This window comes from Panulirus ornatus, chromosome 43 (genome assembly GCF_036320965.1).
Source record: "Panulirus ornatus isolate Po-2019 chromosome 43, ASM3632096v1, whole genome shotgun sequence".
Taxonomy (NCBI): domain Eukaryota; kingdom Metazoa; phylum Arthropoda; class Malacostraca; order Decapoda; family Palinuridae; genus Panulirus; species Panulirus ornatus.
Genome location: NC_092266.1, coordinates 25,860,078 through 25,887,024, shown reverse-complemented (window position 1 = coordinate 25,887,024; position 26,947 = coordinate 25,860,078). Strand labels below are relative to the sequence as shown.

Sequence of the window (26,947 nt, the reverse complement as noted above, 5' to 3'; positions counted from 1 at the left end):
CTTAGCAACTGTTGGCTTGTAGCGTCTGTGAAGTCGAGGTGCTGCAAGCAGGACGTCTGTAAGAAATGGAGGGTAAGGACTTAAAAAAAACATATATATATATATATATATATATATATATATATATATATATATATATATATATATATATATATATATATATATATAAAACAGAATAGCTGCAGTTCATTTGCATTAGACATGACATTTACATCGTAGGTACTAGTTTGTTGTACCCGCTCCTCGTCTTAAGAGATCTGGCATCTCGCATGTCCTTCGAACATCATCGTAATTTTCATCTTTTTTTTTTCTTTTCTTTATTTCTAGTTGTCCTGACTTTCATTGTGTGTTTCCGTGTAATATTTCTCATTTCTTTGTTTTGCCGCAAAAAACGAGTGCTTGATTGTACCAGCCTTCCTCACAGTGTGGCCTTCCTCACAGTGTGGCCTTCCTCACACTGTGGCCTTCCTCACACTGTGGCCTTCCTCACACTGTGGCCTTCCTCGCACTGTGGCCTTCCTCGCACTGTGGCCTTCCTCACACTGTGGCCTTCCTCACACTGTGGCCTTCCTCACACTGTGGCCTCCCTCGCACTGTGGCCTTCCTCGCACTGTGGCCTTCCTCACACTGTGGCCTTCCTCACACTGTGGCCTTCCTCACAATGTCATCTGTCCCAGGAACAATGAAGATATTTACTAAGATTAATAATACCTAGCTTTATCTCCACTAATCATAAGGTTCTTCTGAAGCGAATTTAAGAAGAAAAAAAAAGATTGGATCGTAGTTTGGGATGCGACAGACTTATTCATTTCTTCAGTGAATCAGAGATTCACCTTAGCTTAGCGTTTTACTGATGCGAGAGGAGACAATAAATTCTTGCCATAGAATAGTTTAATGCTGGACTGCAAAAGTTTGCCTGATAAAGATTTATACGTGTTTTAGCCTTTTTTTTTTAGTCGTATGATGTTTGTATACATCAGAACTTTTACAGGATTACATAGCACACACACACACACACACACTCACACACACACACACACACACACACACACACACACACTATACATATATAAATATAGAGTGTAGTTGTATGTATGTGTATTATTTTTTTCCCCTTCTTTGTAGTCGAGAAGGAAAGATGTGATGCAGCACTGCAGTCTTCTGTAGCCGAGTAGGTCTTTTACAGTCACACAGGAGGACGTCTTTGTTCAGCAGACTCATCCTAGCTCAGCCGCGAGATGAGCGTGACCCCTGCTAGGACATGACAACCCCTGTTAGAGATGAGTGTGACCCATGCTAGGACATAATAATCCCCGTTAGAGATGAGTGTGACCCATGCTAGGACATAATACTCCCGTTAGAGATGAGTATGACCCCATGCTAGGAGATGAGTGTGAACCCATGCTAGGACATAATACCTCCGTTAGAGATGAGTGTGACCCCATGCTAGGACATAATACCCCCGTTAGAGATGAGTGTGACCCATGCTAGGACATAATAACCCCCCGTTAGAGATGAGTATGACCCATGCTAGGACATAATACCTTCGTTAGAGATGAGTGTGACCCCCGTTAGTTCATTCAAGAGACGCACAGGAATGCTAGACAAGCATCAACAAAACTCAGTCCAGCTGAGCGACGCCGTCTCACCACCCGGAAACACCGAGAAGTGAACCAAGAGCCTCCATCAGCCATAGGCGAGCTCACACCTAATGTAGCCCGACGAAACCAGCCTAACGGACGTGGGATTGTAGCTCTGTCTTGCTGTGGGTGGGCGCGGCATCGTCTCCGGCGTGGGTTGGGTGTAGCGGGAGTGGCAAGCAAAACCTGCTTGTATTATGACTGTGAGAGGTTTTTGAGGCGCTTATCCCAGCAGCGGCCCAGGTCTGGTTGTTGGCCAGGGAGTTATCAAGAAGGGCGCTGGTTGGTTGGTTGGTTGCCTCGTTGATGGGGTGGTTAACAAGCCGTACACAGTTGGTGGTTATTATGTCTCCATTCCTATGGCGGATGATGTTGTGTGTGCTATGTTTTCTTTTTTCTATTTGATATTCCTCTTCTTACTTTTCTTTATCTTCTTCTTTTTCTCCTTCTCTTCGTTGTCTTCTATTGTTTCTTCCTAAGTTTCTTCTTCTTCCTTTTCTTCTTCCTTCTCCTTCCTCCTCACCCCAACGGTGAAGGTTTTACGCCATTCCTTCATTTTGGGACCGACCGACTTGAAACTTGGTCGGCATCTTCTTTAGTTCAGTACGCTCAGAGACCTTCTCTTTTTTTTTTTCCATTTTCTTTATTTATGTCTCTTTATGAGATTTTCATATTCTTGTTCCGAGAAGGCGAGAACTCCTCGGATGGATGTGGGTCTCGTTTTGGGTATTTGTTTGACATGTAGGAGGGCCCTGTTTGGCGACACGTGTCTTGCTCTAGTTGTTTGGCAGCAGCTCACCAGACAGTTGTTTGTTCGTTTGTTTGTGGAACTCCAGGCGGCCCAGTGTTGCCGAGACACTCGACTCCTTCTTCGTCTTGTGTGTGTCTCTCTCTCTCTTTCTGTTGTTTGGCTGGGGAATGCTCTCGCGTGTACCCTACGGTGATGAGCAGTGGTGTAGTTGAAGTGTTTGGGAGACTTTAGTTACGCTGACTCTCTCTCTCTCTCTCTCTCTCTCTCTCTCTCTCTCTCTCTCTCTCTCTCTCTCTCTCTCTCTCTCTCCTTCTTTCCTTCCAAATATGTTAACAAAGTTTAAGATATTCTTTCAGTGTGGCGACGGAAAAAATATGTACACTTAGATAGATAGATAGATAGGTGGATAGATAGATGATAGGTTTGACCCATGATTCCAAAGCGGTGATGACCATTTGTGGTCTTGGTTTACTCGACTTGATAGACTTTATTTACCTGGTTGTTTCCTTGGTAGCAGCGAATTTAGGTCACGGTTTCACTGCCATTGTGATAGACCAGGGGTTTACCAGGGGGAGCCTTGGTGCTGGGCAGGTAAACCACACTTAAGGTACACGAAAACTGTCCCTTAAGGTGACATCCCTTGAGCACTACGACATAACCCCTTGACGGCGACGAATTAACCCTTGACGGCGACGAATTAACCCCTTGACGGCGACGAATATACCCCTTGAGCACAACGAATTAACACCCACCCATAGACTACGATGACTCTTGACTATTACGACTTGAACCTCTTTGAGTACGATTACGTCGCTCTTTAGTACGATGGCCAGTGGTGTGGGACGCGAGGTTAAGTCATCGTACTCACTGGACAGAGTCGTCATGCTCAGGGCGTTGACTTATAAGAGAAAGATGTTAAAAAAAGAAAAGATGATCCTTTAGAATTATTTAGATTATATGACTTAATGCTTTTTTTTCTCTCTCTGGTGGCTCAGGCGTTTGGTAGCAGTAGTCATATAGGTTTATGATCACATAAGCCTCCCCCTCTCACAGTTCTTTGAAGGTCTGTAATGACTTTAGCAGTAAAGTAACATTGATTGCAGTAAGGATTGATCCGTTAACTGCTGGCCAGCGTTGTTCCTGTTACAGTACCCTTAACTGTTATAACGGGCCCTCACGACAGAGTGAGAGACTGTGGCATGGTTCCCGGCAGTGACGAGACGTCTGGTACGATCTCCCATCTGGTGAATGTCGTGGTGTCTGGACTGTACACTGCGTCGCCCTGAGTGAGGGCGACAAGTCAGCGCGTGGGGTATGCGCATATCTCAACAGCTTCCCAGATCCCAGACCTCCTTTCCTCCCTCCCTCGCTCCTGAAGGGAGTGGGACTCCAGTGGGTCCCGCTTGGGCCCACCTTGTCACCCCTCTTTGTTGATGGACTGTACCCGCTGTGCTCTTTATACTTGCCTCCTCCTACCTCTCTATACATATGTATGTACTCTTCACCCACACTCTTACTGAAATGCTTTATCATTGTGTATCTAGACAATGAATATTCCAAAACTCAAAAAGAAATAGAAAACCAGGCTGTGAAGGGTACAGAGCCTTCGAAACCATGGTAAGGTATACATAAGTAGTGGTAGAAGACCTCATCATTAAGGAATGAATATAAAGTATACTGTATGAATTCCTGACTTTAGTGGCACCCAAGCTTCTTTCATTGTCATTTATTATTCAGAAGACTTCCGACGAGATTATAAAGATATGACCGGATCCATAAACCATTTTCTCATACACCGGGGACATTCATTGATCAGTTGGTCCGCAGGCCGCAGTTTGTCGGTTGCGGTTGGCAGGGTCTATTACAAGTGGGGTAGTGGGTTAGAGTGGTCCTGGGAGGTGATGATCGCCAGCAGCCGCGGACCTGCCACTTGAGGTGGAGGAAAGGGGGAGGGAGTGAGGAGGGTCGTCATAGGCACCCAGGGTGTCTGGTGGACGTATTGAACAGCCTGTAGTACTCCCGGTGGTGAGTGCCTTCGCCGCTCCTCTTCATAACCCCATGTTACCACCTCCATACTCGAGGCAACACATGTGTCTTCTCACGGAATTTGCTCGGTAGTCCTTGACCTGGAGACTCGGCTATCATGGTCACCTTACTGGTCTGGCGCTCACCCACATGTGTTCCTCTGTACCTCGCCTGTACAACCTCCAAGTTTTAGGGACTGTTCCACTGTACAGCCTACACAGTCGCTTATCTTGGATACTCACTCAGACTTTGCGACCTCACTCATCACAGACATCGTCTTAACCTGGTCATCCTTCGTTTTAATGATCCACCCATTGTTCTCGTCCATCTGTTCGAGACATTCTCCTATCCTACCTCCCATCCTACCAGCTAGCCTGAGCATCCTTTCGCCTTGTAAACCTGCCCAGCCTACGACACCCAACCCGGTTTGGGACCTCGACCGCTCGTAGGCACCTTGAGAAATTGGACACGCCATTGGAGCCGCTCAGCGTGGACACCATGTAAATCTATATGCACCGGGAGATGAATTGGACTGGACATCCTCCCAGCTGAGACAGACGCCAGTGAGAGACATCTGGTAACCTCACAGGCAGTCAGTCACCAACACACGCCAACCAGACCTGAACATCCTGGTCTTGCCACATTTAGGTAACTGGAAATCCTCAAAAGAATGATGATTAAATAGATAAAGAAAACTGCTCGAACATTTGTCTTCGTGTCCACCCAACTGCTTTGGCAACTGTCCAGCACATGCCCTCGAGAGCGACCTACTCATTGCCCGGCTACCCGAGTCCCCTGGTCATGGTACTACCTGTATATCCACCTCACTACCTCGACACCTCGTTTGCCCTTACATTTAGAACAGCCAGCACCTCCCGCCACCAGAAGAACCCGTACCTTCGAGAGCATCTCACCTGGTCATGCCTTGTACCGTACACTACCTCACCCAGACACTACCTCGACCTATCGGTACTTGATTGACAACCCCATTACATTCACACTCAGAACTTGGGATCGAGTGTGTGTGTGTGTGTGTGTGTGTGTGTGTGTGTATGTGTGACCTTTTCTCACCCAGAATGGTTGGGATACAGGATCCCAATTGTGTCAATATCAACATAAGGTGCGTGCCTGAATGTGCTTCATCAACCTTATGAAAAATGGAGAAAGATTTGTTGATACTCTTCCTCCACTCTGCCTTAACCATGCGCCAAGCAGGCCTGTCGGTCTGTCCTCTTGCAAATCATTGTAGATTGCCTCTCTGTTTATTCTGTGTACCTTGACCTTCTATTTCTGTCCTAGTGGCGTTACAGTGTAACCTGTAGATCCGACATCCCTCTGTATCTCAAAGAACTTCTCTCTCTCTCTCTTAACATCATCTTGACCTCTGAGGAATTTCAAAAGTGGTCATTATATCTCTGTGGCTCTGGGCAAGTCCAAGAGCTCTCCTCATGTCCACGTAGTTCATATATAACTCTACTTTATACCACCTCACTGTTTGAGGAGGCACGTCTGACATACTGTGTACTCCTTCCCATGTAGGTAAATCTCTATCTGTTGAGGAAGGCCACTTCTGATACCAGCCAGATATTGAAACCTCTTTAACAGCCTTTATTGAGGTACATTTATCAAGGTTAGAGAGACCTTTGGTACTTTATATATCCAGATAAACATGAACTAATTCGTGTGTGGAGTAGGCAGTAGGCATGCAGCTGTGGAACTGCATACGTAGTTGTTGAGGAAGTTTAAGTGTTATGATGGTGGAGGGTGAGGTAGTGGTGGGGAGGGTGGCAGCCTGCAGGTGCCGCCCCGAGTGACCTGGGCCCAAGGGAGGGCTTCGTGATGGTATGTGTCATTGGTGGTCGGCCCGGCCGGGAACTCTCTCTCTCTCTCTCTCTCTCTCTCTCTCTCTCTCTCTCTCTCTCTCTCTCTCTCTCTCTCTCACACACACACACACACACACACACACATTTCCCTCCCACCCCACCGCTGGCTTAGGCACCGGCACCATCCTTAGACTATCCTCCTCACCTTCCCTCTCCCATCCTCACTCTCCTGCAGCATCCTCACCATCCTTACGTCTTCCCCATCGTCCCCGTATCTTCATCACTATACCCCATCGTCTTGGCCATCCTTGCACAGTCCTCACCATCCGTACACCATCCCTGCACCATCCTCAACATCCCAACACCATCCGCACCATTTGTACAACAACCTCGCCTCCCCTCCCTCACAGTAGACTTTGGAAACAGAATTTCTACGCAGTGTTCCCCGGTGTGATATGTAGAATGGCAGCGTTATAGATACTTCTATAGTCTGGATGGAAACAGTAGCAGGCCGTAGTAGGTCGTCAGTATAGAGTGCGTCTTTCCCTAATGGGTCGTCTTTAGAGTTGTTATACAGCCCTGTGTAGCTAGTGAACCCGGCGGTGTTCAGGCGGCTCTTGCCTCAGTGTTCGTCGGTGATGGTGTTTGTGGTATGGAGAACTCGACGGTGCTGGAGACTGTTACATCACATGGTGGTGGCGGCTAGTGTGGTGTGTGGTGTGGTATGGTGTGGTGTGGCATGATGTGGTTATGGTGTGGTGTGGCATGATGTGGTTATGGTGTGGTGTGGGTGTGGTTTGGTCTAGTTTCCTGCTGTTCCCGAGGACTGCCCTTGGAATGTTGCTCGGTCTCGTAAACTTCGGTCGTCAAGAAGGAAGGAGGAGGAGGGAGGAGGAGGAGGGGGTTATCAAGAGACATTCCCTAACTGGAGATAAGACCCAGAGTAGAGGACACTGTAACCCTCCAGGACTCAAAGCTGGAGTTCCTTCACACTGCAGTACTACACAGCAGGAGGCTCGATTCTCGCTAGTATTGTCCGCTTTTCTTTCAGTGTGCGTACTATGTACTCTCTCTCTCTCTCCTTGTACATTCTCCTTTGTATGTACTCTCTCCGTGTGTGTATTCTCTCCATGTATGTACTCTCTCCTTTGTATGTACTCTCTCCTTTGTATGTACTCTCTCCTTGTATGTACTCTCTCCTTTGTATGTACTCTCTCCTTGTATATACTCTCTCCTTTGTATGTACTCTCTCCTTGTATGTACTCTCTCCTTGTATGTACTCTCTCCTTGTGTGTATTCTCTCCTTGTATGTACTCTCTCCTTTGTATGTACTCTCTCCTTGTATATACTCTCTCCTTTGTGTGTACTCTCTCCTTGTATGTACTCTCTTCTTTGTATGTACTCTCTCCTTGTATGTACTCTCTCCTTGTATGTACTCTCTCCTTGTATTGCACTTCCTAACTGTACCCTGTACTCCAGCTTGTCGTGGGTACCGACTGCAACACTGTAGTCTGACTGTAAGGGGTATTCCATTGCTTTAAACCGTCATCCACCCCTTTAGGTCGTATTTTACCAGTGGAGACCGCACTTCACCACTGTGGACCTAATGATTGTACCACTTTAGGCCGTACTCCACCACTGTAGGTAGTTCTACACCACTGTTAGATCTACTTTAACCACTGTAGACCTTGCACCGCCACTTTAGACCACACTCAACCTCATCGCCTAAGGTCTTACCTGATGGCCTTCCTCCAGCCACACGTCTGGTAGGTTTACAACCTGGGCTGCTTCAGAACTTCTGGTGACCTAAAGAACAAGTGGGTCACTGCAGGCGAGAGGCTGTGTACGAGTGACCAGAGATCAGAACTTGAGGGGCGAGACTATGTCCCTCTAAATATCAGATACTTGAAATTTCAACGCAGCTCTGTAATACCTGTTTTGGAAATTTTGTCCGAAGAGAAAAGGAATAGCGAAAAATCTATAAATATGCTTGCATATGTATTTGCGTTTATATCTACAGAAATTATTTCAGTAGCTAATACCCTAAAAGCTCTACAGCAGTCTGTTGAAACTACGAGTTCCAATTGACAAGTCGATATTTAAAGGATACTCAAAAAAAAAGATAATAAAGTATATAAAAGGCCACATTCACATCATACCCAGAGTTCGCCACAGTTTACGTGAAGGCGTTGGAGAAATGGGTGGAGGGAACAGACGTGCACAGCGCTCACAGGCAGATTGAACGGCCGGGTTTTCAGACGATGGTATATCGAAGCGATGCGGTGTTTACCAAGCACCATAGATACGGCATGTCGAGCTTAGCATTGACGATCATGAATGCACTATTCTTAGAGCCAGTGGCCAGGTCTTGTGTGTGTGTGTGTGTAAGAGGGACAGGAAAACACACCGAAAGTCCTCGAATCCACATTTCTCTCCGTGGGTCCTCCTCCTCCTCCTCCTGATGCTAAATTCAGGTCGTGGCTAAACACCCCAGGCGTTGTGTGATTCGCTCGTGCCGTCAAGGGGGATATGTCTGCAAAGGCGTTTTGCCTCGGGTTTGTTGAACGTAGATCAGCCGATACGTTAGCACGGTCGTCCAAGGAGGGAGGGAGGAGGGTGGTGGTGGGTGTGTACTGTGTCTGGAGAGGATGTCAGAGGGGAGAGAGGCGGTGGGGTGGTTAGGTGAGCCCTCTGAACCTGCAAAGAACACGGTGAAGGACGGAGGAAGTCTGCTCATACTGACCAGTAGAGAGATTCGTTGGGTGGTTTAGGTACCATATTGGTCACCTTCACGAAGAACAAATGGTAGAACTTCATATGGTACCACCTCCCCCACTTGTACCCGTCGTGTTCAAGGAGAACAAGTGATAGAACTTAGGGTGCCCCGTGTGTCCGTCATTCTTGAAGAACAGTTGGTAGAACCTAATCGTCATGTTCGCGAAGAACAAGTCGTATCACAATTGGTAGAACTTAATGGTAACACGCCTTTGTACCTCTCCCGTAGATTTCCCGTTCGCCACACGCCCACACCCCTAATATCTGTTCTCCAAAAGGCCTACATAACATCTCACGTCGCTGTTCTGAGGCGAGTCTAAGAGACGAGACGAGAAAACTTCGAGATTTGTTATTCAAAAGGGAAAAGGAAAAAGAGTACAATGGTACGACGATGTCTAAGCCAAATGGTACAACGGTACGACCGGGAGCGAGCCAAGGGGTACAACGGTACGATGGTGTCCGAGCCAAAGAAATACAACGGTACGACGATGTCGGAGCCAAAGGAATACAACGGTACGACGATGTCCGAGCCAAATGGTACAACGGTACGACCGGGAGCGAGCCAAGGGGTACAACGGTACGACGATGTCCGAGCCAAAGGGTACAACGGTACAACGGTATCCGAGCCAAGAGGTACAACGGTACGACGATGCCAGAGCCAAGGGAATACAACGGTACGACCGGGAGCGTGCCCAAGGGATACAACGGTACGACGATTTCCGAGCCAAGGATACAACGGTACGACCGGGAGCGAGCCAAGGCCCCTCCCTCCGCCGTCATGGCCACCAAGTCAATTAGATGTCTTGTTTTCTATAATCTGGCTCTGGTAATTAGAGGCCTCACTCGATGTGTAAGACCAACACGGGATATGAATCCACGCTCATTATGGCTGCGTTGAGTCTCTCTCTCTCTTAATTGTTACTTTCGCCGTCCTAAATCTTTCCTACTGATTGGATTGTGTGTCGTGATTAAAAGTGATTATTTTTTCCGTTCGTATTACCTTTGCATTTGCGTTTAACAATCGTTCGATGATTATTTTTTTTTTTCGGGCAGTGTGAGTCTTGCAGGTCACACACACTCACTACTGGCGGTGTCGTCGGTGTTGCTGCAGATGTACTTGGGGTGTTTTACAACCGTGGTTTGACATTGTATGTATGTGGATAGATAGGTAGATAGGTGGATAGATAAATAGATACAAGGATAGATGGATAGATACAAGGATAGATAGAAAGATACAGGGATAGATAGATAGATAGATAGATAGATAAATACAAGGATAGATAGATAGATACAAGAATAGATAGATAGATAGGTAGATAGATGGATACATAGAAGGATAGATAGATTAGGTAGGTAGGTAGATAGATGGATACATAGAAGGGTAGATAGATTAGGTAGGTAGGTAGATAGGTAGACATTTAGACAGACAGATAGATAGATAGATGGTGCTTCCATCTTTAGATATTCCATGCGACAAGAAAATTGGACCAGCAACTCCCGAGCCTCTCCACACTGACATGGTGTTCGCCAGGCGTTCCACCCCCCGGTCTTGGCCACAGTGTCGAGCTAATTTCCGCCGTGTTATGTAGTCTGCTGGTCCTTAGCGTTGATGACGTCACGTCCTGTCATGACAGCTGGTTGTGTACGTGCGGGACGAGGGCCTCCCAGGACCCCCCGGGCAGAGGAAGGTGGTCCCGTCCCACCACTGATGCAGTCTCGATGAAACGAGACCCCTACAGGATCTCCTACGGGATCCTACAGTATCAGATTATATTCTTTATATTGACGTACGTGACCAGCAAAGGGAATCTTAACCCCTAAAAGACCACAGTCATATGACCTTTAAAGCCCGACGTGACCGGACACCTTGAGTATGAAGGCCTGGCTTTTAACCTGAGGTTTTGATGGATAGGTCAGAGGCCAAGCTTACTTCATAGCCTAAGGATATGCCCTGATTTTGATCCACGGAGCGAGATTGATGGATTTATTTTGTACTCCTGCCCGTCCTGTGAAGTGGAGGAATTTTCCCTCAAGGGGGTATTAGTTAGGAGACCCACTGACTCCTTGCGTATGTTAGAATTCCATTTACGTTCGTGGATTAGGAAATGTTTGAGAAGTTCCTCACATCTCTCGCATCAGGGCAAAACTCGGCTATGCTTCGCAGGTTTGATCGCTGAAGTTTAAGAAACGTAGAGAGCTGATCGAGGAGGTCCATAGGAGAAGAACAGAGATGGTACTGGAAATAAGAGAGACGAGTTACAGGGAAAGGCTACAAGCGATACATTAGCCCACTTTAGGAGAAAGAGTAGTGAGGGGGTGTGACCTGATCACAATCTCTATTTTTAAAGCAGGTCGATGAAGTACAGAGTGAACAGTTCTTCGAGAGGCGTAAGGGTAGAATAATTCTCCAACATAACATGAAATCAAGCAAGAAACGTGATCAAGAAAGACATGCAGAAGTACTCGTATGGTATAAGAGTGGTGGATGAATGAAGAAACATTAAACGCTGATAGCACAAAGAAATCAAAAAGTTATATGCCATGGTAGAGAATGTTTAAGAGAAGGGTCGTCCCCCTACGAGTCGACATCTCTCTCTCCCCGTACAGTTGGAATAGTCAGCTACCCACATGGGGATGTCGTGGTGGTAGTAATTAGCGTTGCTGACCATGATACACGCCCGAGTTCAAATCTTAGATAAGGTTTAAAAAAAGTCGGGCAAACACGAGTGTAAAACTCGCTCCTCTTAACACACGTATAATAATCACAACTAAATGATCACACACACACACACACACACACACACACACACACACACACACACACACTCCATATCTGCCCTAAGTCATGTGGTGCTACGAAGATGGGATGGAGGCCTTCAACCTACCCCCATTGGAGAGAGAGAGAGAGAGAAAAAAAAAAGACAGAAAACGTGGAAACAAATATGTGTATGAAGTTCTAAGAGGCCGTTACAAAGTTAACACCGTATTTCTTCCTTTTTTTTTTTTTATTCTTGCTAGTCAGAAGAGAATCCAGAACAATATGGCCCAACTGGAAGTTTGGCAAGAAAAGTGTAGGGAGAAGATGTGAGGAAGGTATTCCACCAGTTAAAAGTTGTTCTAGGCTTGTAGAACAAGCTAAGAGGAACTACATGCGAAGAACTACTGGGGGAAAAAAAATATTTAGGAACCTGTGATAGAGAAAAAGCGAGGCTATGAGGTGGGATCTCACGGGTGTAAAGTCCCCCCCTAAAGAACACGACGACCCGCATCAGGAATAGGACGTTTCCCTTCACCCGCATCAAGAACAGGGGTAGTTCTCAGCCCCGTCTGACCCACATCAAGGACGTGGTATTCTCATGGCCCACATCAAGGCCGTGGTATTTTCATGGCCCACATCAAGGACGTGGTATTTCCATGGCCTACATCAAGGACGTGGTATTCTCATGGCCCACATCAAGGACGTGGTATTTCCATGGCCCACATCAAGGACGTGGTATTCTCATGGCCCACATCAAGGACGTGGTATTTCCATGGCCTACATCAAGGACGTGGTATTTCCGTGGTCCACATCAAGGACGTGGTATTTCCATGGCCCAATCAAGGACGTGGTATTCTCATGGCCCACATCAAGGACGTGGTATTCTCATGGCCCACATCAAGGACGTGGTATTCTCATGGCCTACATCAAGGCCGTGGTATTTCCATGGCCCACATCAAGGACGTGGTATTTTCATGGCCCACATCAAGGACGTGGTATTTCCATGGCCTACATCAAGGACGTGGTATTTCCATGGTCCACATCAAGGACGTGGTATTTCCATGGCCCACATCAAGGACGTGGTATTCTCATGACCCACATCAAGGACGTGGTATTCTCATGGCCCACATCAAGGACGTGGTATTTCCATGGCCTACATCAAGGACGTGGTATTTCCATGGCCTACATCAAGGACGTGGTATTCTCATGGCCCACATCAAGGACGTGGTATTTCCATGGCCCACATCAAGGACAGAGTGTTGCCCACACGACACACCTCAAGGATAGAATGTTACCTTGACGACGCATGGCAAGGGCAGGGTGTTTCAGAGACGACAACTCACCCCTCATCAAGGACAAGGTGTTTCCCACACGACTCTACTACTTCCAAGAACACCGTGTTTCCCTAGACGGCTCTACCCACACAAGGGGCAGGATGAGTCCTCAGGGAACATCCTGGCTCGGACCCAAGTTGGCTTGAATGTGACCAGCCCAAGATTACGACGACTCGATTGGGGACATGAGCATCAAGGTGTAAAATCATTTTCTAGGGAGAAAATTAGAATGGATAAGAATATCCTGGCGAGGCACTTGTAACCCTAACCTAAAGCTCCTGAATACGTGGATCACTCTCGTCGGTCAAGTGAGGTCAAAGATGGGAGGCACGTCGTCGTCTTCGCCACATTAATAGCGAGTGTGATGGAGTTACCGTCGTTACGTGTAACGTTTCGTCTTGTATGATACGTGATGTTGGGGTGTGAGTCGTTGTCCAAGTGGTGTCCAGTTCGGTGTTGAGAAGTACCCGGCGCGACTGTTGCTGGGGGTCGACGTATGACCTTCCCTGCTCTGGGGTTGGGGGTGGGTGTTGAAAGGCTGTCACGACGCTCCGAGTCGTTCCTCTGCTGGTAATACTCGCCAGCCTCGACTTGAGTGAAGGTAAGTTTTTCCTTCCCTTCACAAAAACCCCTCTCCTCTCTCCCCACAGGATGATCATTTATCATACCCTCCTACCCATCCTGTGGGTCGTGGTGCATTAGAGGACACAGGCTACACAATATGTCCAAGGGACTATGGGGGCGGCTCAGTGACTGAAATACATTATAAGGTTACGTAGGAAGAACAGTTTTAACATGGTTTGGGTCACTCGGTGAATTACTTCGGCAGTTTACATGGTAAGTCGAGTTTAAAACACTTCAATTACTTCGGCAGTTTACACGGTAAGTCGAGTTTAAAACAGTTCAATTACTTCGGCAGTTTACATAGTAAGTCGAGTTTGAAATAGTTCAACAGCTATGACTGAATCACGTCTTTTCAAGAGTTATATAACAAAAGAATTATTGACAATAAGGAAAGTTACGATACATCTCAGGTAGGTTTGCACGTGTCTGGTAATGCTTGGTTAGAATCAGCTCTGAACTCGCTAATTTTACGACAGTCGCAAGTACGTGATGTTACGTGGTGTGGGAAATTGCTTTGTTGGCAAGGCTTGTTCATGTTCATTTTGAACGATGGTCATAAGGCTACACGTAGTTAGACCCAGGAGGTCATCCACTTCATCCTTCAAGGGCCAGATGTAAAATATGGCTAGTTCATCAGCTTTGTATCATGTACATTGTTAGCCTAGTATGGGATTGAACTCAGACTGGACGCTAAACCCAGCATGAATATTATCCGTGTCGTGCTTGAGACCAACACAAAGTACAACCATGGCGGAGCGAGTTCGATGCCGCTAACGATGGAAGAGAATGGCGGACAAATGACTTCTCAGAGTTTACAGCCAATTTGAAGGCCATATAGATAGCCAATTAGTTCCTTTTGGAGTGTGGGATGTCCAGTTATTGACCCTGAGTCCTAGGTTATAGTAAAAAAGAAAAAACCGTGAGTTCGTAAGACAACAACAGCACCACCACTACCACAGGATGAGTGAGTGAGTGGCGTGGGTGAGGCTGCAACCCTTGCCACTCCCTCCCCATCTTAGTCTCCCATCCTCACCGTATCAGAATTCGGAAGCCTCGATAAGAGCAGCGCAGTGTGTTCGTATTGGGCCCGGATCTTTCCCCTTCCCCCAGGAGTTGCCTCAGGTCTGCAATCAACAGTAGAACTAAAATGATACGAAAAAGATAACTGCTGTACAACCGTGGGAATGAGCACCTAGTTTAAGGCACCTCGATATGGGGCTCCCTAAGTTTAATCATCGGGTGTTGAGAGGAGTGCAACAGCCTCACAAGAGTACTGCTGGTGGCTCCAATTGGCCGGTGGCTGGGCGTGGAGGAGGAGGAGGAGGGAGCATGAGGGAGATACGCAGTCCGGATGGGTCCCCGCGGCGTCCTTGGCCTCCTCATTCTTGCTTCGTCGGCCTCATTTGCCACCTCATTCATTTTTTTTTTCCCTCCCCCTCCCAGCCTTCCTCACATTTTCCTCTCTGGTGTGGCGGTTTGTTGTTTCGTTCCGCGTTGCTCTGGGTGTGCAACGAAGCTCCTCCGTGATGGTGGCCAGCTTGCTGGAGTTACATACACAGCCAGGAATTATATGTATGACACCACACGTCAGTCAGACTGATACATGGAGTAACAATGTACTTAAGCCCCTCGTGTGTGTAGACAGACGTAGATTTCTCTGCATTTCTCTCCTCGTTCCCTCCCCTTGCCGTACTCTTCTTGTGTCTCGTCATTTTCCTTTCTATCTCTCCCGTTAGTTCTCGTGTAGCGTGTGTGGGTCTTTGCGTCTCGACAGAGAGAGAGAGAGAGAGAGAGAGAGAGAGAGAGAGAGAGAGAGAGAGGAGAGAGAGAGAGAGAGAGAGAGGGAGAGAGAGACTTAGGAGGGAATGACCAGCTAGGAAGAGACTTCATATCCTGTCCTGTGTAGCTCCCGGGGTTTATAGGCGGTTAGGTAGGTGTTAGGGGCGAGCGTTGGGGTCTGGGGGGGGGGGGGGGGCACAGCACGTCCTCGTTAGGGGCGAGCGTCTGGGGGGAGGGGCGCAGTACGTCCTCGTTAGGGGCGAGCGTTAGGAGGTGGGGGGCGGGGGACACAGTGCGTCCTCGTTAGGGGCGAGCGTGAGGGACGCGGTACGTACTCGTTAGTGGCGAGCGTGAGGGGGGGACAGTACGTCCTCGTTAGGGGCAAGCGTTGGTGGTGGAGGGGGGGCAGGCACAGTACGTCTTCGTTAGGGGCGAGCGTTGGGGGACGCAGTACGTACTTGTAGGCGTCATGAGCGAGCGAGGACACCACCGCCCACGCCGTTGTTGCTCCCTCCCTCCGTTCCTCTCCTCTCCTCCTCATGCTCGTCTTGACGTATTTCCCAGATGGCCTTTGCTCGATTCGTCACTTTCGTGCGGTTGGAGTTCGTCTGGGCTTGTCATTTGTGCCGTAAATTCGCTGGAACGTCTTTTAAATTCCGAGACTTGGAGTTAGTGCGTCTTCAGCTCGGGTATCATGAACTCGGCTTATGAAAGCTGCTCAAAACTTCCTTCGTTTGTATACGACGGTACGACCTTTGGGTATGATTCACTGTCCCTTTTTTGGCCCGACGCTTCGATGGTCAGGTCAAAAGGCTTGGGTAATCGTACCCAAGAGTCGTACAGTCGCGTCATATGCGTCGTACCATCGTACTGAAAGAGGTTATGTCGTCGTTAACAACCATTTGATGATTATCTGATGGTGTACACTCTACTGTTAACCTGTCGAGTTTGGTGTCCTGGTGAAAACCTTTTTTTGTTTTTTGCTTTTCTTTAAACCAAATTTGAATCAATTTCATTTTAAATATGAGGATTTGATTATCGTAACGTTTTTAAAAAGATCCATTACAGTAATATTTCAAAAAATGTTGATTTTCTTTTTTTTTTCTGTATTCTTGGAGACGTTTTTGATGTTTTCTTTACAAAGACACGAAAGAATATCCTCCGCTAATGACCTTTGTAGTTGGCGCGGCAGACGCGGCTCCAAGTAAACAGTCGATCTATTTCAAGTCACTGCAGTTAGTATTTAACCGTTCGGCAGGTCATTCAGTAAGGACGCTGAGTGGAGACGCTAACGACCCATTTGGCAGTCGTCCAGGCGACAGTGGTCTAGTCGGCAAGTGTCCAGATGGCAGTGATACCAGTCAGCAGTTTAGGTGGCGGCAGGTCAGTCGGAATTTTGGGTCGGGAGTGGTGCAGTCAAGCAGTTTGACTGGCAACAGTGTGCTTTCAGGCACTTTGATTGGTAGAGGTACAGTTAGGGAGTTTTACTAGTAGAGGTGCGGTCAGGCAGTTTGACTGGTAGAAGTACAGTTAGGTAGTTTGACTGGTAGAGGGACAGTTAGGCAGTTTGACTGGTAGAGGGACAGTTAGGCAGTTTGACTGGTAGAGGTGCAGTCAAGCAGTTCGACTGGTAGAGGTGCAGTCAAGCAGTTTGACCGGTAGAGGGACAGTTAGGCAGTTTGACTGGTAGAGGTGCAGTCAAGCAGTTTGACTGGTAGAGGTACAATTAGGTAGTTTAACTGGTAGAGGTGCAGTCAAGCAGTTTGACTGGCAGTGGTGCAGGTCAGGCAATTTGACTGGTAAGAGGTGCAGTTACGCCGTTTGGTTGATAACATTGCGGTCAAAACAGTTTGATGGTTTGCAGTAGTCCAGTCGGCAGTTGTGTGGTCGGCCACGGAATTGAATGCTGTTATCTGGTTGGCAGTTGACCCGTGGATTGGTAGGTGCCTGGTTGGCAGCAGGTTTAATCGGTTGGCATCGATTCTTTGGATGGTTGCTTGGTTGGCAACGGTCCAGTGAGTGGCTGCTTGGTTAGCAACGGCTAGTCCGTTGGTTGTCCGGTTGGCAACGAACAATCTGATGGTGAAGTGTTCGGTTGGCAACGATCGTGGTAGCACAGTTCAGTTGTTCCTTTCGATAGTAAGTGGTTCGAGAGCAGTCGGTCTGGCCCAGTCTCCAGTAACCCCGGTCAGGACCAGTCACCAGTAACCGTGGTCAGGACCAGTCACCAGTTCTCGTGGTCAGGACCAGTCCAATCCACACTGGGACCAAAGACCCCGGTCTACGCCAGCTGTCATTATTTGGACACATTTAGTTGAAATGAACATTTTTCTCTCAGAAAACTGCCCCGGGGTTGACAGGGGGGAACATTGTGATCTGGGGGAACTTCGACCATTTCCAACCCTTTCGTGGCCAGAGTTCTTGGTCTGTCCTCGCTAGTGGCTCGCTCACTGTACCACTGGAAAGGAAGACATTACTCATATATACCTGAATGGCCGCGACCTAGTTCACAGTGAGAGGTTTATGTAGTCATCCCTCGCGCCGTATTGATCTGTCCCGCCCTTGGTGGTGCTCCTCGGAAGGGAGGGATTATTCAGGGATGCTGTTTTGACAGGTTATTATGAGCATTTACCTCTCTCACACGCACTTGTGAGTCTCGGAGGTGTTTCCCTCTGTGTGTGTGTGTGTGTGTGTGTGTGTGTGTGTGTGTGTGTGTGTGTGAAGGTCCTCTCAGAGGCAGGTGGTGGTGTCCCTCAGGCTGGAGAAGGCAGGCGAGTGGGTACTGTCGGTTCCTAGGGACATCGCCCGCTCTGGTCTGGGTGGGCGCCGTCGACACCCAGAACACCTTCTGCTGCTCCGCCTTCGGTAGGCCCCTGTCGACTCCAGGAGCACCTTTGGCGTGGTAGGCCCTCGTTGACTCTTAAGAACGCCTCTGGGGTAGGTGGTTGGTCTGAGAATGTCCTCTTGCTCTGGTCAGGGGCGAAGTCGTCCGCATCACTCACTCCAACAAGCTGGGTTCAGGCCATGTTCATGCTGCAGGTGGCGGTGTGGGTCTCGTCAGTCGCGAATTTCCGGAGCGGGACCGTCAGCGCACGAAATACCCGACGCACTTTTTTAGATGTGAACGTTATAATGCTGGAGAAATGTCGCCAGGCATCACCGGCCTCTCTCTCTCTCTCTCTCTCTCTCTCTCTCTCTCTCTCTCTCTCTCTCTCTCTCTCTCTCTCTCTCTCTCTCTCTCTCTCTCTCCCTGTGAGCCAAGTTCATTCTGGGGTCGTGGAGTCGTTCTCAAGGGGTTAAGGTAGATAAGTTGACCCTTGATTTAGCCTTAAACAAGCCACACCTGTGTGACCTGTAACTCATCCAACCACATCTGTGTAACCTGTAACTCAACCATAGACTCCTGTGTGACCTGTAACTCATCCAACCACATCTGTGTAACCTGTAACTCAACCATAGACTCCTGTGTGACCTGTAACTCAACCAACCACACCTGTGTGACTTGTAACAACCAGCCACATCTGTGTGACCTGTAACTCAACCACCCACACCTGTGTGACCTGTAGTAACTCAACCAACCACCCCTATGTGACCTGTAACAACCCAACCAGCCACACCTGTGTGACCTGTAACTCAACCACCCACCCACCCCTGTGTGACCTGTAGTAACTCAACCAACCACACCTGTGTGACCTGTAACTCTACCTTATGTAATCCCTGAATCATATATCTATCTTACCCACAACCCACCAATTACTTAACCTCTGACACCCTCCCTCTCCTCCCCCAAGGTTCATCACCCTGATCATCGACTCATACCAATACTGACATTTAATCTTCATCCGTTCGACCTCTAAACCGCTCTTTCGAGACTGCCCAGCCATCACTGGCTTGGCCTTTATACCCACATGTCTGACTCAGTACCATCAGTAAGGGAGGCATCACACACACACACACACACACACGGCCACGCAGGTGGTTACACACATCTGTTCCTGGTGTATCATGTAAGGCACTTGTCTTCGCCATCAGACAGAGACCTCGTACGATCAATGACATCTCGACCCATTCCTGTTTCGACGTTGGACGCTGTTGGACCAACGACCGTTTCCCAGGCTGTTTCAACTTCACCACAACACCAGTTGCGTGAGGTCATGTAAACTACATGTGTTAAGGACGGTACAGTAATCATCATTATCCACCATTAACCGTGTTGGTACAGTAACTACGATGAGATGTACCACAGCGTTCATTTGCCATGGTGCATCACCCATTGTCCACGGTACTGCATTAGCTAATGTGGTAAGGGGTTACGTATATTAAACCATTATCTGTTGTGTGGTACATTACCCCTAAATCATCCACGGTACAGCATTCACCACTATGTGCGGTGGTATGGCATGCCATTATCCGCGAGACTGCATTAGCCAATAGTGCGTTTGATCTCCCATTATCCGCGGTAGCGAACCAGCCATTATTTTACGGTGGTGCTGCCAGGACCTTCTCGAAAGATGATGGCGCATCCAGCCACCATAGGCAGTGGCGCAGCGGCTGCGCAGTGCATCACAACGGTGCAAAAACCTATGAATTTTTAGCGGTAGGTTGAGGTATCATCCGCTAGGTGACAGCACCACCGCTGGGGATGGGGGAAGTGTCCATTTTCTATGGCGATGTGGCGGTACTTAATAGTGTAGCCGGTGGTGGAGGATGGACTACTAACGGCTCATGCTCGATGACGGGTTGGCTTCCAAGCTGTTGCGTAATTGCAGAGAGAAGAGAGAAGAGAGAGAGAGAGAGAGAGAGAGAGAGAGAGAGAGAGAGAGAGAGAGAGAGAGAGAGAGAGAGAGAGAGAGGTCTTTTAGTAATAGATACACGCATCCTGGTGGAGAGAGAGAGAGAGAGAGAGAGAGAGAGAGAGAGAGAGAGAGAGAGAGAGAGAGGAGGGGGGGAAAATGTTGTATCTCTGATGACCCATTAGACTGTTGGTGGTGGTCGCGCGTCTCGTCAGCGCGACTATCGATCTCCCCTCCCCTCCCCCTCCCCTCTCCCCCCTTTTACAAGAACAGCCTCGTCCCCAACTATCGTTAACGTCATCAGTAATTAGCCGGCAGCCACAAGGCAGTGTTTATGTAATGGTTGTTTGTTTGGTCTCACTCTATCCCCCCCCCCCTCCATGCTGATAGTCCCCGCTGTTTATATTGTGTGTGTGTATATATATATATATATATAAATATATATATATATATATATATCTGTGGATGTGTATACTTGGTTGTAGTTTATTCAGTAATCCGTTAATCATGATTATTGTCATTATTATTAGTAGCAAGGGTAGTAGTAGTTGCAGTGGTATTATTATTATTATTTATTATTTATTATTATTATTATTATTATTATTATTATTATTGTTATTATTATTATTAGTAGTAGCAGTATTGTTATTATTATTATTATTATTATTATTATTATTATTATTATTATTGTTATTATTATTAGTAGTAGTAGCAGTATTGTTATTATTATTATTATTATTATTATTATTATTATTATTATTATTATTAGTAGTAGCAGTATTGTTATTATTATTATTATTATTATTATTATTGTTATTGTTATTATTATTATTATTATCATTATTATTATTATTATTATTATTATTATTATTATTATTATTGTTATTATTATTATTATTGTTATTATCATTATTATTATTATTATTATTATTATTATTATTATTATTATTATTATTATTAAAGGCTCTATCCGCGTTACGGGAAGGGAAAGCTAAGCCAACACACACACACACACACACACACACACACACACACCCGATCCTCCCAACCCCCAATCGCCACGTTAACCCCCCCCTAACCCCCACCGCCTAACCCCGAGCCGTTCTCCTCCTCTCCGGTCTGTTGCTGCATATTTACCAGTGTTGTGCGAGGGTGGAATATCTAATAGGAATTGGCAAACGATGTTCTGTTACGTCATCGTGTGATTTGTGACGAGTTGTACATCTGTCCTGTGTTAAGTCCTTCAGCGCGAGAGTACGACCCTTTAGAATGATGGGCTGGCCTTTGACCTGACCATAGGCAAGGCCATTGTACCTTCGTGCTCAAAGGACCTTCATACCCAAGGGCCGTGCCTTCTTGCTCAAGAGCTTAGAGTGCATGATTTAGTTACGATGACGGTGAGCTGTCTTTGGACATCAAGTTCACAGCAGTTTCGCCTGCTATACGAGAAGCTTATAGACTTAACTAGGCACTAGGGACGAGGTACTAGCTACGAGGAGCTAATAGAACTCACTAGGCACTAGGGACGAGGTACTAGCTACGAGGAGCTAATGGAACTAACTAGGCACTAGGGACGAGGTACTAGCTACGAGGAGCTAATAAAACCAACTAGGCACTAGGGACGAGGTACTAGCTACGAGGAGCGAATAGAACTAACTAGGCACAAGGGACGAGGTACTAGCTACGAGGAGCGAATAGAACTAACTAGGCACAAGGGACGAGGTACTAATTGGTGTCAAAGGCTGGGCCAGATCTCTGCTCTGGCCAGGGGTCATTCTCTTCGGGAGTTGACGATGGCTCGTCCTCTGATTCATGGATCCGTGTCGTCGTACGGTGTTCCTTCCTCCCAACCTGCTGGAGGGACAGACAGGGCCGTAGCTTGTAATACAAGTTCCCCGCCCGTGTCACCATTAATATCAGTCCCCGGGGGCTGTGTAGGTGTCCTGAGGACCCGCCCGAACACGCCACGCATCCGCCGACCCGCCTGGTCGTTCACCCCGTAGCCCCCAAGACGTCAGAAGGGGCGAGAGACCCGATGCGGTTGAATCACGGGATATCTGGAGGCGTTGGAGGGGGAGGCATGTATCCTACGACTCACTCTTCTTACCGTTTGTAAAGTATCTTTTGTGTCAGCCTAGAGCTTTTCCTGGGGCGTGTCCTGCAAGCCAGTCAGGTTGCCTTTGTATAGAGTATCCTTAGCGTCGGTGTTACTACCACCGCTGCGGCGCATCCTGCGTGCCCTTGCTTGCTGGCTTGCTTGCTTGCCTGCTTGCCCCTGAGAGTCATCCATTTGGTCGTTTGCAGCAGCGGTTTAAGAACTGATGTGTGACACTGGCTGGGAGACACGAGATCACTTCACAGCTCTTGGAAGCACAAGGTGTTGCGGGGGAAGAGAGACACGCTTGTTTTCTTCTTTTTCCTTTCAGTTGTTTGTAACTGAGTTGTTGTTTTTCTTTCTTTCTAGCGGGCCATTACTGGGTCTTCTTGCTCGCCGTTGCTTCATACGTAGATGTACTCTCGGTTTCAATTAGAAAATTGTGTTCTAAGAATATTTCAGTCAGTATTGATGGAAAAAAAAAATCTTTCTCTGTTGCGTACGCTAACTCGCCCTGTGGTTACTGCTCTGTGTTTTATGTGACGCGGATTGTTCCCGTGCTGTGGTGCTGTCTTCAGCACCGTCTCTGTGCTGAGTCATAGCATCACACTGGAGGTGTGTCCCCAGCCTGTGAGACCTGACCCCGTGGCACGCGACTGACTACCTCCAATAGTTTTTGTTTGGAGACCAGTCACGCGAGGATTGGCCATTTACTGTACCTCTTCCTCTTCTAGTCTACTACGGAGCTGTGGAGGTGTCCCCCTCCTTCTTTTTTCTTACCTCTCTCTAAAGACTTTTTCCTTTCAAGAGTCAGATGTACGAACACCTGAGCTGAGCTTAATCCCAGGTATGTTACCTTCCATTCAGGCTTACGTTTTCCCACACCTCAGTATAGAAAAAAACCTTCTGTGGTTGAATACTGGTTTCTTCATATGTGATATCCCTTTGTAGTACACAGGAGTTGAGTGAGACATGGAGGTGATAACGTTCATTTCTCGAAGTAATTGAGGATTGAGGAGTTCCTCAGCGTCAGCACTCGGGACGTTTGATAAAATTCCTCAGTTCGTATCGTAGACGCCAGTGGAAAGTACTTGCCACAGTGTGGTAGTCTATCTTCCCTTTCGTCCCTTGTTTCACCACGACAGTAGTTGGTCTTCCACCACGGTGGTGGCCACTGCGCCAGAGGTAAACAGGAGCAGAGCAGCGGCAGAGCTTGGCAAGCGTCCTGGGGTAGGAGGAGGAGGAGGAGGAGAGGTGGGGGTGAATGGAGCGGAGGGGTCAGGTTCGTGGGAGGAGGAGATGGCGGAGGAGGGAGGGAAGGAGGAGTGTGTGTGTGTGTGTGTGTGTGTTTGTGTGTGTGGGAGGCGAGCAGAGGGATCTATACCTTCCACACAATTACATCTGGCCGGGGCTTGTCGTGAGTCAGGGATGACAATTACAACCTCAAGACTAAGCTCGCTTGTTATACGGCCCGAGTCCTGCTCCTTGGCTGGCTGGCTGGCTGGTCGAGTGGTAGACAACAGATATTTTGAAATAAGAAAAAAAAAAAGAAAACTCTGATGCTGATTTTCGTTCTAGAGGCGTTCTAGTCATGAGAGGCGACTAGGCTACTCTGTGTGTGTGTGTGTGTGTGTGTGTGTGTGTATGTGTGTGTTACCATTTGCTGGTGGTGGTGGTGTGGTTGAAGCTCCTGGTCGGTGTGCTGTTCTCGTCATTACCTGAACCTTCAATTTTCTGGTCGGAGGTTCACGTTCTGAGGTCGAGGCTTCATAAGCGGCTCTTGTGTTGGGTGGAGATCTTGAGGTCTGATACGCTGGGGGTCCGTGTTGGGTGTCGCTGGCTGTGTTAACGCCGAGTGTTCATAGTTGATTTTTTTGTTTGTTTTTTGTTTGTTTCCGATGTTTAGATTGTCCTCTGTTGATGTCTGTTGACTGCTGTTGATGTCTGATGACCACTGTTGATGTCTGATAGACGCCGTCGATGTCTGATGGTGTGGGGGGAGGCGGGAGGCCACTTCTGATGTCTCATTACCACTGCTGGTGTTGTGTCGACTGCTGGTGACGTCTGATGACCACTTCTGTTACAGTATGACTAAGAGAGAGAGAGAGAGAGAGAGAGAGAGAGAGAGAGAGAGAGAGAGAGAGAGAGAATAAGACACCCTCCTCCACACCACCCTATGCCGGACCTCCGGGTATTGAGGTAAGTGCTGAGAGTGTGTGTGTGGTGTCTGTCTGTGCCTTACACACGAGAAGGTAAGTGACAGATGACGACGGACTTCGACGAGGCCTCCTGCAGCTTACCGACCTACGCTCTGTGTTCCTAGTGACCTCCTGACGCCAAGGAAAAAAGAGAAAAAAATATATATAATTTCGTCTTGTTCACTGTTCTATAACCTCTGATGAAATAAGGCAAAAAAAAAAATAACAAAAAAAACTACCTTAGGGAGATTAGAAAGAAAAAAGGAAAAGATTTTTAGTTGATTAGAAATTATACACAAGGTATTATAGATCGCTTTTGTAAATTATAGGTGTAATCACATTACTGTTTGTGTCAATTAATAGTTACTCCTGATTAAAACTATAATCTTTGGATTATGCAGAGGCAAATCAGTGTTGTATAGCTTAGTCTAAAACCCAACTGGTACAGCTTGGACTAAACATGTTATACATTGTGCATGTTTTTAATTTCCTTTCCTTCAATTATTTCTTTATATATATATATATATATATATATATATATATATATATATATATATATATATATATATATATATATATATATAATGTGTGTGTGTGTGTGTGTGTGTGTTTTGCTGGATTCCTGGTTCCTCCTGCTTGAGGTTATACACCAAGTCAAGAGTCATCTTTGGCTAGGCTGTATGATCATCAGTTCACGACACACAGTACAGTATCGTCAAAGAACTTTTTTTCTTTTTCTGCTTCAGAGGAATCCATCCTTTTCTTGCTAATGAGTCTACTTGGACTGCAGGAGCCCCTGGGGGAAAAAAAAAAAAGAATTCTCTGGTTATACCAGGACCCTTCATTAATGATAGAGGTCTTGGAGTTATTATAAATGAATGATTAATGGTTATACGATGTGTTTATTTGAGTGACAAATAAGACCAGATCTTACCTCCTTATCTTCTCTCTTTTCTCCCCTCCCGCCCAGCAGCGCCTCCTTCAGGATGCTGCCAGAGAAGTTGTTGTTCTGCCTGAAGCTGCTCTTCTGCATGGTGGTGGTGGCCACCGAGGGCAAGAAGAAGAAGAAGAACCGCAAGAATGTCGAGGAGCCAGAGGCCGAGTCCATGCTGGAGCCAGAGTTCAACATTTGCGACATCCAGAAACCCACGGTCATATACTGCTACTGTGACGTCGTCGACCTCAATAAGGTCAGTACGGGTCATGTACTACTACTTCTATGACGTGGTCGACCTCAGCAAGGTCAGTACGGGTTATAGGTCATGTACTACTACTATGACACCGTCGACCGCAACAGGTTACTGTTTAATTAAACCCGCGGTCATACACTGCTATTGTGATTTGGTTTACCCCTGGGCAAGCCACTACAAACATGAGCACTCTCCTCCACCGGGAAAGTATTATTATAAGACGCTCCACCCACTGCCCCTCTCAGACATATTGTACAAGGCTCTCCAGTTAGTATGTAATCCATCAATACCCGTTTAATCCTTATCTAAACACGAGTTTACCAGTCTCCTTACTCTAGGCCTCTTAGACTTACTCTTTTGTTTCTCGGTCCTCTTACTCTGGTGTCCCAGTCTTCTAACTCTAGTTTCTCAGTCTAAGTCTAGTTTTCCATCTTCTTCAAGTGCTTTCCCCCGTATTCTTGCTCTAGTTTCCTCATCATTTTACTGGAGTCCCCCATCGTTTAGCTTTAGTTCCCCCTCCCCTCTCTCTCTCTCTCTCTCTCTCTCTCTCTCTCTCTCTCTCTCTCTCTCTCTCTCTCTCTCTCTCTCTCTCTCTCTCTAGCCTTTGATCCTTATACCCATAATCTTCTTCTTCTTCTTCTTCCAGCTTTTCTTCGATGTCCTTGTTCAATCATTCCCCCTAATACGTCCTTCTTCTTTTTTTTTTTCTTCCTCTTCTTCTTCTCTTCCATTCTCTCTTCTTCCCCACCCTCTCTCTATCCTCCTTTCCCTCTCGGCCCTCTGTCTGCCTTTCCCTCCCGTCCTCCTCCTCCTCCTCCTCCCTCAAGTGGGGGGGCGGAGTACTGATGGCCTCTCATAGTGTCATCGCTTGATTGTATCCTTAAGTTCATCAGTCCTTTAGATTGCTTTTTGGGACGCCCTCCTCAAACCCGAAACTGCGCTGCCCTCGATAAGACCTGTTGCTCCGTTCCAAGTGTGTTGTCATACTCGTACCTTGGGGGGGGGGGGGTTGAGTGTGCTAATTCCCTTTCAGAATGGATGAATGGATCCGGTGCTGATCCCACTCAACGGATCGACTTATTAGAAGTGCAGATTGCAAGAGGCAAACTTTTGCAGTTTGTGAGGGTTCGTGATTCTCCGTGGGGAGGGGTTGATGATGCGT

The 26,947-nt window shown here is 47.3% G+C and overlaps 1 protein-coding gene across 1 annotated transcript in view; it reads left to right on the top strand.

The window, feature by feature from the left end:
- The window catches only part of LOC139762421 (uncharacterized), a 1,009,039-nt gene that overhangs the window by 761,811 nt on the left and 220,281 nt on the right, over positions 1–26,947 (top strand). The window contains 1 exon segment of the mRNA XM_071687285.1: positions 25,569–25,785. Within this exon segment, the coding sequence (XP_071543386.1) occupies positions 25,582–25,785 (204 nt within the window). The 5' untranslated portion in view covers positions 25,569–25,581.